The sequence below is a fragment of the Chelonoidis abingdonii genome, chromosome 9, assembly GCF_003597395.2.
Source record: "Chelonoidis abingdonii isolate Lonesome George chromosome 9, CheloAbing_2.0, whole genome shotgun sequence".
Lineage (NCBI taxonomy): Eukaryota > Metazoa > Chordata > Testudines > Testudinidae > Chelonoidis > Chelonoidis abingdonii.
The window spans coordinates 23,950,491-23,964,515 of record NC_133777.1 but is presented as its reverse complement, the minus strand read 5'-3'; the positions used below and the strand labels follow the sequence as shown (position 1 = coordinate 23,964,515).

Sequence of the window (14,025 nt, the reverse complement as noted above, 5' to 3'; positions counted from 1 at the left end):
CCTTACCTTACCTATCTACTTATGACAAAGGGCCATAAGAATTCAGATCTGATGAGCTCTCCCTCCAGGCGACTGTAAGGTAGTCTCATAACCCAAACAATCTGGGCTAGTGTTCAACATGGGAGAATCAAGTAATTTTTCTCTAATATTCCTTTTAAAATCTCTCTTCTCATTGTGATAACATCCATTTAATTGAGCAGTAAATGCACTATAGAAGGACCATTTGGAACTCCGCATTATGTAACCCAGAAGATAGAGCTACTGAACGGTTCAGAGACAGGTCTGAAAAATTTGATTTATGCTCCATCTCTAAATCCAATTAGCTACAAGTAGTTACAGTCTACAGCAAACAGATCTATAGAAAGGAGAATAGTTTGCTTAGAGGGCAAAGCGCATGGCAATGTGTGTGTCTGAAAAGAGAGTCTGTTTAAAGATCCCTAAGAAGCCAAATAAAGTCAACAGCAAAATTACAAGTGGGAGTAAGATTACTGTGGGCAGACATCATAGTGATGGGACCATATGTGTGTATATAGAAACTTCATTAAGGTAGAGTCTGTAATTTAGGGTAATACACAGTAAAGCGATATGGTATTTTTCCAGAACAGACACATTATAAAAATACACACACACACACACACACTTCTGTATACAAACATTTTGAATCTCTGCTTTAAGGATAAAACTCAACACAGTTTTAACTATAAAACGACAACCACTGCTTCCATAATGCACGCATACAGTATACATTTGTAGGCACACACACACAAATATACTTAAAAGCTCCTGAATTCTTGCAGCCACGTCTTACATCTTCACCTGGATTTAGGAAGTTTTCCCTTTGCTTTGGTTTAACTTCTCCAGGATACAAGTGAAAATACATAACACATGCTGAGAATGCAGCAGCTTGTTTGATGTCAGATAGAAATACTAGTTATTAGAGCCTCATCTCATTCAGTCTTTACCAAGGTAACCCAGTGAATTGGCTAGAAAAAATATTTTCTGATAACATCTTTTGTGTATGTACATTTTCTGCAAACTACAACTGGCAATAGCTGAAGATGGTCATGATAAATTATTTATCTTTATGTAACATATTTAGACAAAAACAACTAAAAACTCAACAAAACATAACATACAGAATAGCTCATTACTGTACATTATAAAAAAGAGATAAATCAAAGTGACTGTCACTAGTAATATCATCCTGGCTGAAGACCAGAATAATTGCAGGGAAGTAAAGAAAAACATATGCCACATACACCACACAAATTCTAAAAGGAATAATCAGATATAAAGGTGCAACTTGTAGAAAATCAATATTATCATTGAAATGGATAGCTTGATGTTGTGGTGGGAATAAAGCATTTTAACAATAAGATTCCATTCAACGGGTTTTGCAATCTATGTGAGGTACTATGAACTGTCAGATTATATTTATGGTACTAAATCTTTTCAGGATATTAGAACATAAGTAATCAAAGGAACAGTATGTTAACAATAAATATTTGACAAAGATTATACCTGAGAGTGAATATTATACAACAAATAGCACTATGACTGGGCAGCTAACTAATGCAAAAGCATCATTGTAATAATTTGGATTAGTATAATTCAGTATATAATATGCTTGCTAAATTACAAGACTATTATTCATAAGAATTATGTAACAAAAAATGTGACAGAATGAGATGAATAGCTACATCTGCTCTCATTACGGTTCAAACAGGCACATTCCCCTTCAGAACACATTTCATTTGCAATCTATATATAACAGAGCACATGATTTCTTTTTCTCTCAAACACCAACAGGTGTGGCGAAGATGTACAAACTTGGAATATCTCACTCATATCAAGAAATTAATACCAAGCAAATATATAGACTGACATACACTTTTTGTAGGAAAACTAGCTGTTTCCTTTGTTCTAGTGGACTTCTTCAACTACTCTTAGGGAATATTTCATCTTAGTTTTATAGTCAGTATCTGGAAACTACAAAATTTGATCAATTAAGCATGTCAGTTTAGTAACAACGGACAATGGCAGAAAACTACCACTAAAAACAAACCTTTCAGAATTAACGGGTCCTGCACATGCCTATCACAACATGTGGTATATACCTTATCCAGTGCATCAAAAGTGCCCAGCAACAACTATGTCGGTGACTCCAGCCAATCACTAAGCTTGCAAATGAACTCACAGAAAAATGATAAAGGACAAAAACCCCTTATCACTTGTGGATAAACACTTTCCACAAAGCAATCATTCCATATCTGATCTTTCAATACTCATCCTCAGACAAACCCTGCATGCACCTTCAGAAAGCAAGCCTGGGAACTTAAATTCATGATGTTAGATACCACATATCATAGACTCAACAGGGACACTGGTTTCATGGCTCATTACAACAATTTGTAACACACACTTGCCAGCTAACCCTTATTGGCCCATTTCAAACTCCTATTGCATAACAATCTAACCCTTATTGCCCACTCCATTTCAATGGCCTCCTACAACATGCATTACCTCTTATGCTTAACAATCTGCCCTTACTTGTCATTTAACGTATTCTGATTTCCTTCCCAAGACTGAAGAAGAGCTCTGTGTATAACTTATACCTTCCACCAACAGAAGTTGGTCCAATAAAAAATACTGCATCACCCACCTTGTCTCACTGCAGAGAAAAGCATGAGAGAAAACACTTTTTCTAAAGAAAAAAGCATTTGTCATCCCCCTTCCATTGCAAAATATGATGCATAGCAGGATAGAGAATACTGGAATCACTTTATATTTTTGAAGGTCCTCTTGCATGACACTTTTCTCTAGATCCCAGTTTCCTCAAGCAGCATGCTACAATTAGTACATATACATGTTAACAACAGAAAACATTAATTCCAGAATAGAACCTGAAAGTTCTTGATGAAGTTCAAGAAACATATTGGAACCTCTGACCCCAAAACTGGGTTGAGAGCCTCACAAGGGAGACTATGCAGCTCTACCCCTTATTCCACATCCCACTCCTCGGTGGACAGGAAAGCATAGATATTGTGGCCCTCAGGCACTAGAGCAGTGTTTCCCAAACTTGAGATGCCGCTTGTGTAGGGAAAGCCCCTGGTGGGCTGGGCTGGTTTGTTTACATGCTCTGTTCAGAGGTCCAGCCAATCACGGCTCCCACTGGCGGCAGTTCACTGCTCCAGGCCAATGGGAGCTGCTGGAAGTGGTGCAGGCCGAGGGCTGTACCGGCTGCCGCTTCCAGCAGCTCCCATTGGCCTGGAGCAGCGAATCGTGGCCAGTGGGAGCTGCGATCAGCCGAACCTGTACCCAGGGCAGGTAGACAAACTGGCCAGGCCCGCCAGGGACTTTCCCTATACAAGCGGGATCCCAAGTTTGGGAAACATTGCACTAGAGTAATAAGTGATATATATGCACACACTCCTATATTATAGATAGACAGCAGCAGAGCAACCATACTGGTTATTGCAGTCCTGAGTGATTTTACTGCTGCTCCTTAGTTTGTGAAGAAAAGTCTCAGTGCATGGCATAGTTCCTTCAGCTGTGTTGAGATTAGGATTTGACCCAACTAGCCTAGGACAGCATAGCCTTGTTTAGTGCAAGTTTTCAAATAAGCCTGAGAAATACTGGATTAGATCTAAGCCTATGGTATGAACACTCGGAACCCTCTAATAGTGCAGGTTTGGAATTTCACTATAATAGGAGAATACTACTCAGACCAATGACCTCCTTTTTCTTCACCTCCAGATTGATGGTTTGACTGCTGCCTTCTTGGGTGATGCATAGGGGACTGAATCAGGAACCTTCCAAAACTAAAAGCATGAGCTGCCACAGCTTGAGCTAAAGTGCCAAGAATCTATACATTGGGGCTGTGACAACTCATATCCTCTGTGAATTGGCACAGAAGGGACCTCTAACATACGCACACTAGTGGGTTATAGTGGCAGGGCCTCGGCAGCTGAAGTAGTGTCTAGATGGCCATGTCTTCACTCCCAGTGGGGAACAGCTCCAGCACAAATGCCCCTGCTCCTGTATTCTTCCCACTGGAACCAGCTGCTATAAAAATAGGAATCAAGCATTCTTCACCGCTCCTCCACAACAGTTACAATTCTTCCTCTATTTTTTTCAGCCAGAGAGGAGGAGAATGGGGATTATTCTTTTGGAACACAGCATTTAACAACTGCTAGATAATAACTGATGCATTCCAAGGAAATTAGCTAAGTAGAACACCAAAACAATGAAGTGAAATGTCACTATAATAAAATTTATAAAAAAAAGCCAGGTGGTTCACTGAAAAGCAGAGATGCAAATCTGGACTTTACTCTGAATACAGTTTTGTGTTTACATTTTAACTAACATGATTTTAAACAGGACTTTGCAACTAAGCTAGCCAAGAAAGTGTGTTGCTACATCTACTCTAGGTGTAAAGTCATGTTTAACATCATGCTTGAACATATTAGCCCCATGACAGAGTTGCCTATAAGAAGGTTCCATTGTGTATTTCACATGAGGAATATGTAAGCAAACAGACATTTAGTTCCCAGTTATTTCAACTGTTCTAGTTAAAAGGTATATGGTCTCCCCATATTTTTTGTTGAAAGTACCATTGTGTGGGCTGAATTGCCAACAAAACTGCAGCTTCACTTCATCTACTTTGGATGCAATGATTTCCTGAGAAATTATACTTGGTACTGTATTACCTCAGTGGTTTTTCAACATCATGGTAACTTGACAACAAAAAGCTTTCCAAAATCCTAACCAATGTTCTGTTTCTCAGCTCTCAACATGGACAGTGCTGCTTTGCTTGTAATTCTGTGCGTGCTACACTTCCTCTATTGGCTATATGAAACAGGAGATTTTTTTGCCAGATATAATTATCCGTGGAGAACTTAATTCTTTTATCTCAGACAGGGGATTCCTCCACCACAAGACTGCCGTTTTCATGATATGATATGCATGTCATATCTTGCACATCAAGGCTGACTCCTGCTTCTGCAAGTTAATCAAAGTGCAAAATCAAGCCCTAGACCATATACAATAAATGCAGTGTTAATGCACAGTTGGAATTTTAATAAGTCTGGAAATGTGGAAGAGAAGGTGATTTGGAACAGACTCAGCTGTGTTGTACATACAATGTAATATTTTCTACAAACATTTTTGCAAGCAGGAGTAAAGCAAAAAACGTTTTTTACATCTCGCTAATTTATTATGCATTTTAAAAAAGTCTCTCTTTTTTCCCCCTTGCCCTAGAAATATGAGAGATATCAGTTGCTCACTTCCCTTTCTGTGCAGGCGGGCGGACATGAACAGTGATATCACACAAGGCTATAACCTGAACTGTACTATCCCTGCCTCCAATCTAGGACCAAGAGAGTGGTAAGTCTCACTCTTAGGGTACAGCAGCATTTGACTTTACTCTGAAGACTGGGGTTCTTCAGAAAGAGAAGGATTTGAGGATATTGTAGCTAATTTTATAAATGTAATAGGAAGTAGGAAAATCAGACTATGTGTTTGCCTTTACACATCACAGAATAGTAACAAAGCACAAAAATTGCTTTTAGCCTGTCTCACCTTTATATCTGGAATATACTCTTGTTTAAAGTGTAATATGTTCCGGCTTTTGCTACTAAATGTTCGCCATAAAGTAAGGTTTGGTATAGGATATGCAAAGTAGCTGAATTAATTTTTCTCTAGGAACTTAATTTTGCATTTGATATTTTTTATCTATTTTTACTACACTTTGATATGGTTTTTGCATTTAATTTCCTTGGCTTCTTTTAAAAAAAAACAGAGGATATGTGATTCATGCTTAAAATGTTTGTATTTAAATGGCCCCAAAAGCCTTTGAAGTTCATATCTCCGTGAGGTCAGTTGAATGGGAAAGGATGATATCTCATTGAGGTGAACAGACACTACTGTTTGGCTGTGGAGGGATTTCTGCAGGGCTAGTTTAATAGGGCAGCAGCACATCACACTGTATTAGAGAGAGGGGCGGTGCTGCTTGCTAATGCGTTTTTATCCAGGTAGACCATTTCAATGAAGCACACACATTACACACTCTATGTAAACTGTCTTGCCTGAGAACGTGCCTTGTGCCCAGCAAGAATGGGCGGGAGAATACATACTTGTGGAGCTTCTTTAAGGTCTATCATAATATCTTGGTGGATGCCTACTTAACATTCCCAGAAGTGATTTTCAGCCTTATAACTATTATTCGTTCAACCAACCTTTTTCAAACTTGGTTGTGGACCACCCACTCCCCTCCGCCCCCTCTCCCCCAGTTAATACTATTTATACAGTAAGTGTAAGTTTCAAAGTTTGCATGTCTGAGTCATTTATAGAGGGAAAGTGATTCTTTTTTTTAATTTTTACAGTGAAAACATGTACCTTTTTTCAGCTTGTAACAACTCAACTATGGCTGAATGGATTTTCTGCACATTTAAACCTTGCAGCTAAATCCAGCATAGGTATTTTTAGTCCCAAAAGAGACATTTTATGGAAGTTATAATCAAGTAAAAACAGATTATTATACTATGAGCAAAGCAAAACTGAATCAAGGGGTTTCATATTAAAACTTGTACCTTCCGGAGAAAACTAGATAAAAGCACCTCACATTAAACAGAAACAATTGCTCTTCATTAGCCGCATTATAAAGTAACTATACTAAAATTTGTACGTACATTCGTTATACTACAAGGACTACTGGATTGTTGTACTATCAGTATTTTACGTGAGTGACCCATATAATTAGACACTAGGAGTTATAAAATCCCACTGAAACAGAACTGTGATACAACCTATTGAAACACTGCCAGTTGAAGTAAAATTGTGCCCATCAGGAAACCAACAAAAGGAAGTTGTTGGCTCTAAGTTTAGTAATGTATTTATATTGTTTGAAAGGTGTCAGACTTTCTGTCAAACTCCTACTAGAGCAACAAGAGGGGAAACATTAGATAAACTTGAATGACGCTGTAGAGATCTAAGTGTCCACACTCAGTTTGTTCCTGCTAGTGAAGGAAGCAACTGAGGTGTATGGTATGTGAACGGAACTCTAGGAAGGCACATGGAGCACTGTCTATCCACGCCATAAGAAAGACAGAAGGTCATAGATGTGGTTTAATTGGGCCACAACTTTATTCACTTATAATATGTACCCAGCAATAAATTGCACAGTATAGAGAAGAGGGGGTCAGCTCCCCACTGGTCCAGACATAGGAGACCCAATCTCCACTAGGTCCCCTGATGTCCACAGATTCCCTCTTTTATTGTTAAACTAAGGTGAGCCATATTTGCATGCAGTGTCTGCTCACAGACTGCCACAGAGCCTATAAGGTTGCAGTGGGTACAGCAGAGATGATAAAAAGATTTACATAAACTGTTAGGCTAATACCTTCTCATGCCTCCAAGTTGAAATTCATGAATTCTCATTCCTTGTCTGAAGCTGCACAGTGGAACTATAATGCTTCAGAACATGTCTGGTTACATGTAGCAGAGCCTGTACTCAGTCCTCCCCACTCTCAGATCGTGGTCACTTGTTGAAATAGACCCAAGTATTTCTTTGAAGTCTGGAGAGCATTCACATCAAGGAGTTTGGACATGACCCATCCCCTGGTCAGTTTCCTTAAGCAGTTACTAGTTCATTTTTCAAATCTCTATCAAACCACTTGCTTTGGTGGGCCCATAAGACAAATTTAACTATATAAAATGTATGAGATGATGATGCTACTATGAGGATCATTGGCTATGTCTTAAACCACTTTTCCCTTGAGCTGTCTCATACTAATACTGACCTCACAGTGTGTTATCAAAGTGATTTTTCCACAGGTTAATATATAATTGGTAGACTATTGCATATTTTAAAATAACATTTAAGATTTATTGATGGTTACTGAGCAGAATGTTGCTCACAACATTCAGATTTACAGGTTTAGTTCACACTGCAGGATTAAATTTAATTCATGTCAATGAATTATAAACACGTCATGTGATATGTGAAACTCTTTCTGCAGGGCTATCATGTCTGCTGAGACTACAGTAACTCATTCTTGATCATACAAATTTAGCTCGGAAACTGATTGAACAACATTTAGGCAAACTGGGGCTCCAATCTTGCATTCGGTGTGTACCCCAGATGTGGATCTCACAGGACTTCATGGATTTCAATGGGAGCTTAGGTTTCCCAAGCAGTGCACAATCAAGCATTAAAAATTTAAAATACACTGGTCATACCTCTGCTTATTTTTCCTAGGCCCTGATACAGCAAGCATTTTCTTAGTTCTAGGTTATGGCATGTTACTCACAATTAACTTCATTAATAATCCCACTCTTTTCGAATATGTGCAAAAAGTTGACAGAATCTGGCCCTCAATAAATGCACTTTCAGTGGGAATACTATAAGAGTGAAGATTTGTAGGATCAATCTCATTATATATTTACTTATGTTCTAGATCATCACATTCTACAGCATTAGCATTTATCAAAGAAAACAGAATTACTTACTAGCTACAGTGCATTTTGTTCCATGGAGCACATTCCTTGGGCATGGAGGTTTATGTGCACCAATAAGAACTTAGCCGTCAGTATAATTAAATGCGTTCTAGATGCAGTCAAGATTCAGAACCTCAAGCCAAATTTTGAAAGGATTAAAATTAATACTTGAAAGGAATTTAACAGTGTGTTTTAATAAAAAATATTTTGAAACAAATATTGACCATTTATAACTTTACTGCCAGGTAGATTATTATTATTATTATTTTGGCTGATAGGGAGAGCAGGGCATGTCATTTTAATTAGCACTCAAAAAATACTTTTAAAACATGAAATTATTCAAATTGATAAAAATGCTAAGGGGTTTCTAGAGTGTGTTTGGATTTTTAAACGTATCCCAATTGAGGAAAGATTGTGGAGTTCACTCCTCCAGTGTGAGCTCAGTTTAATTAGTGAACTCGGAAGTAATTGCAGAGCAATCTCCAAAAATTCTTTGATCCACATGGCATACCTTGACCAATATTCTGCTCTCCCAATGCATACAGAAATCCTAGTGATGACAAAACGATAGACTTGTGTCACCAATATCAATGGTAATATTGCCCATACAGAGAGAGCAGATTATCATAGCTGACTATAAAATTTTCTTATCTGAACTGAGCATAGAAAATGTTAGTGCCCACTCTTAGATCATCACATTAGGTGATTTCAGATTTGTTAAGGTTTTGAAAGCTGGGAACCACGTATCATTGGGGCTTATTTGATAGGATATCATTTTAAAAGTCAGTTAAGACATAAGAAAATAAAGATGCCTTGACTGAAAAAGTGTTTGTGAAATAGTATCTTAAAAGGGGAGGAAACTAAAACAAACAAGACTATTATACATTAAGGACCCAATTCTGATGTTAATGGCAGTAGATGATGGTTAAATGACAGAAAAATTTAGTCCTGGATGCTAAATTGCCATTTTAAATATTAAACTCCACTTTAAAAATATTTACACCCTCTAAATTGCCATGTATGTTATCTATATGATAAGATTCCAGGAGTGTCACTCTGCATGTCATTCTGAAGCTTAAAATGGCTGTTGAGTCACTATGAAATGATAGGAACAGCTATAAGCATAGTTGAGAGCTCTCTTTGTTTAGAATATCACCAAGTTGAATCATCACTGGGTTTTGTGGCCTGCTACTGTCTAGTTTTTAAATTCTCAGCCATTTTGACTTTGCAAATGACACCCAAACCACAGCAAGGCATGTGTCTATGCCATGCCAACTGTCCAAGACCATTGTGATATCTGAAGTATATTTGGATCACTCCCCTTACTTTGCATGCAAAAATTTCATTGGTTGTATGAGGGAGACTGCACAGATGGTGGATTAACTGGCATAACGGCCACACTCGTGCCACCACGTGGGCTGTCAGCAACTAGTTCTGCGTTAACAGGTGTGCCTTCGGGATGCAGTAGTACTAACACAATTATTAGAGCTGGTTGGAACATTTTAGACACAGTATATTTTTGTCTTAAATATGCTGTTTCATCAAAGCGGAAATATTTTGCAGAGATTTGCTGATTTTGACAAGTTTTTGACAGGAAGGTTTCTGAGGTCCTGTGTGGCTTCTCTAGTCACTTTTGATAAGGCAGACAGACATCCATGAATTGAAAACCTGACCTTTTTGATCCAAAAATAATAATGTTTTGAGGCAATTCTATTTCGCAAAAATGTTTGAGAGGTTTTGTTGTTATTCCAGTGCAAAACAAAAACAAATTTCAAAACCTCCAAAGCTGTTGCAAAATGGAATGGTGATCCCACAGCCAGATCTAATACCTATCATGAAAATACTGCGCACTTACAGACAGCCTTACATCCAATGACTTCAAATCACTAATGAATGAAGATTCAACATCCCTAATAGGCAGGTATTGCTATCTCTGTTTTACTGAAAGAAAAACTAAGCACAAGTGACCTACTTAAGGTCACTCAAGATTTCCAGAACAAAACCAGGAGTAGAACCCATAAGCCCAGATACCTAGTTTTGTGTTTTAGCCACATGATCATCCTTCTCCTACCTTCAGACAGTGGCATGCACACATGAAAGTATATGCTGCACGTACACAGCCTTATATATACATTCTGTTGAAACTGAACACATACTATGTCCCCAATCTATTTTGAGGGGTTGCCTACATTTACAATCAGAATAGCAGAGTATTGACATCAACAAACCAGGAATTCAGAAGTGTTTCACGGGAGTCTTTGCACTGAAATTCACTCTTTGTGCCTTTCACTACATTAACACGCAGACATATGCTCACCTTCTCCCACTTCCGGTCCTTGTTCAGCACTATTACCACCAACTTAGGGTGTGCCTGGTAGCCATCTTCTGTGAAGGACAAATCTTTACCTTCCCAAGACACATTCATCATAAACCTAGCAGAAAGAAAAAAAAAGTTCAGTGAAAAATGAATGAGCTGGCCAACAGTTAATGAGCAAGCTAATTCAATCATCAGAACAATCCTGATGAAATACACACACATTAAATCTCATCACTACTGTGAAAATCCTAGGTCTGCAGCTGGAGTCTCTGGGGCATTCCTTGAAGGGAAGAGAAAGCAAAGTACAAGATACACTTGACTTGCACTGCAGAGGAAGATTGTTATTTCCCACCTTGTTACTGGATTTGCTTTCCATCAATTTATCATAATTTGGTTGAAGGTAGGAGAACAATAAAATGCATTATGGATATGATGTGACCTCTTAAGACACAGGAGGAGTGTAGATGAAAACCATCCAGTTCAACGTAATTCAAATAAGTTCATACAGATTTGTTATTAGATATTGTTTAGGCCAAGAAACAAACTGTTTATTTGATTCTACATTTAACATTTGCTCATGCTTCTATATTTTGTATCCTTAGCTGTAACTTCATTGTGGTTTAATTAAACCTATTACCAAAGAGGAACTATATGCTCCAACTGTATTAATACTGATGTTATCATTAATTATATTTTATATTAGCTTATAATGAAATATGCAAAAAATGTGACTCACCCATTTTATCTCCATTTACATCAATAAAAAGAATACAATAGACGAATGCTACCACCTTTCTGTTATACAGATCAATTGGAATGTCATATCATGCTAACAAATATTTTAAAGCAACTTAATAACATACCTTACTATGGCCTTGAAACCTGACCTGAATTCGACGGCCTCCGATAGGGTAGGCTCTCATCACCTCCTACAGTGGCTTCGTGCCCTGCTCCTGCTCACCACCGCCATCTTGTTGCACTGTGTGCGCTGCGGAGTGAGTGTCCTGATACTTCACAGTGAGGTGGCCAGCAGGAGTGGGTCATGCAGCCACTGTCACCCTTATCCCACAGGCAGGAGGCAACCAGAGATGGATTGTGGGTATTAGGAGCAGAAAGTCCCCACCAGGCAAAAACCCAAGGATGAGGCAGAAGTGGTGCTGACACATGCTCTAGAAGGAGCATTGGGTCTGGAAAGGATTTGACACTGTCAAGTTGGGTTCAAAGTCAGCTGTTCCCAGGTCAGTGTCGGGTCTGGGTAGAGCTTTAAAATTAGGCCCAAACAGACCTCTATAGCTTACACCATCTCCTATTTTTCTCTTTCCAATTTCCTCTCCCTCTCCTTCATTCTCAACTATTCCATTTGCATTTCTCTGTGTTTGTTTGAATGGGCCAAGGTTCCCAACCAATCCAAGTAACTCTGCATGACTGTCCTGTCATCATCATAATTTACCAGTCTTGGTTTCATCCATATATTTTATCAGCAGTGACTTTATAGTTGCTTCTAGATTGTTAATGAATATGTTGAATACCATCAAACCTAGTACCAATCTCTGTGATGAGCCACTAGAAACACCCCTATTCAGTGATTATTCCCCACTGAGAACTATTTTTGACATCTGTCAGTTAGCCAATTCTTAACCCATTTAACATATGCTCTATTGATATCATAGTATTAATTTCTTGATCAGAGTTGTGCAGTACTTCAAAATGCCTTACAAAAGTCTTAAGTATTTTACATCTATGAAGTTACCTTAATCAATCAAACTTGCAGTCTCACCAAAGAGTGAGAATAGGTTTATTTCATAAGATCAATTTTCTGCTAAACATTGTTGACTGGCATTAATTATATCCCTGTTCATTAATTCTTAATCAACTGACTCCCACATCAGCTTTTCCACTGTTTTGCCTGGATTGATGTCAGACTAACTAGCCTATAGTTACCTGTGTCATCTTGCTTGCCCTTTTTGAACACTGGCACATTAGCACTCTTTCAGTCTTTTGAAATTTTCCCCTTAATTCAAGATCTATTAAAGTTGAACATCAGCAGTCCAGAGATCTCCTTGGCCAGCTCTTTTAGGACTGTTGGGTGCAAGTTATCTGGGCATGTTGATTGAAAAGTGTTTATCACTAGTAGAGATTCTTTAACATCTTCCTTAACTACTAATGGATTGGAAAATACTTAATTATTCTCATATTATTTATGAGAGTAATTTATTGACCACTTCTGCCTTTTCTGCATCATCATTAACTATTTTACCAACTCCATCTAGTAGTGGGCCTTATAACCATTGTTAGGATTTCTTTTTTCCTAATGTGCTTAAATTTCTCCTTATTGTCCTTAGCCCTTGCAGACATGGATTTTTCTCTCATATCCTTAGCTTCCTCTATCAGTTCTCTGCATTTTAAAGCAGTCAATATAAATCAGATGTTATCCATTTCTCTATTTGTTATAGATTGCTTTTTATTTCTAATTGCTGCCTTCATTTCACTACTGAATTAGGAAGGGCTTTTCTGCAATAATGGAAATAGTATATGTCATAACTTTTCCTCTCCTGTATGGTCAGATCCTTATCCCTAGTCCAGCTCGGGTAAGCCACATAAACCGGATTTGAGCAGCACAAAGGGGAACTAAAAGCTCCTAACAGGTCTGACAAACTCACTACACATTGCTGGCATAGTATTTATCTATAAAGAATGTTATCACGCATATTAAATGAAATCTAGTGACACACTGGTCATTAATATCATTGTAAGATATATGCAGAGATTATACCTAAAAAGTTATGCGTATGTACTGAAAATATATCCCGAGAGGCACAAAAAGGCATCCTTTAAAAATTGGAAGTCAAATCCTAGTGTGGAAAATAGAAAGGAGAATAACCTCTGGAAAGTCAAGCATAAAAATATAAATATGAAGATGAAAAAAGGATTTGAAGAGCAACTAGTGAAAGAAACAAACTAACTGTAATTTTTTATTTTAGTGTATCAGAAGCAGGATGCCTGCCAAATAATTAATGGGATCACTGGACAATCAAGGTGCTAAAGGAGGATTCAAAGAAGACTAGGCTGTTGTGGCAAAGCTCAATAAATTCTTTGAAACAGTCTTCACTGAAGAGGATTTGAGGGAGATTCCCATACCTGACAAATCTGAGGAACGGTCTCAGGTAGAGTTATCAATAGCAGAGGTTTTGGAACAAATTGACAAATTAAAC

The 14,025-nt window shown here is 38.0% G+C and overlaps 1 protein-coding gene across 1 annotated transcript in view; it reads right to left on the bottom strand.

Annotated features, from left to right (window-relative positions):
• The window catches only part of GRIN2A (glutamate ionotropic receptor NMDA type subunit 2A), a 281,508-nt gene that overhangs the window by 94,699 nt on the left and 172,784 nt on the right, over window positions 1-14,025 (bottom strand). Inside the window, exon 4 of the mRNA XM_032794000.2 lies at window positions 10,814-10,928. Coding sequence (XP_032649891.1) covers window positions 10,814-10,928 — 115 coding nt within the window. The remainder of the gene's footprint in view (window positions 1-10,813; window positions 10,929-14,025) is intronic.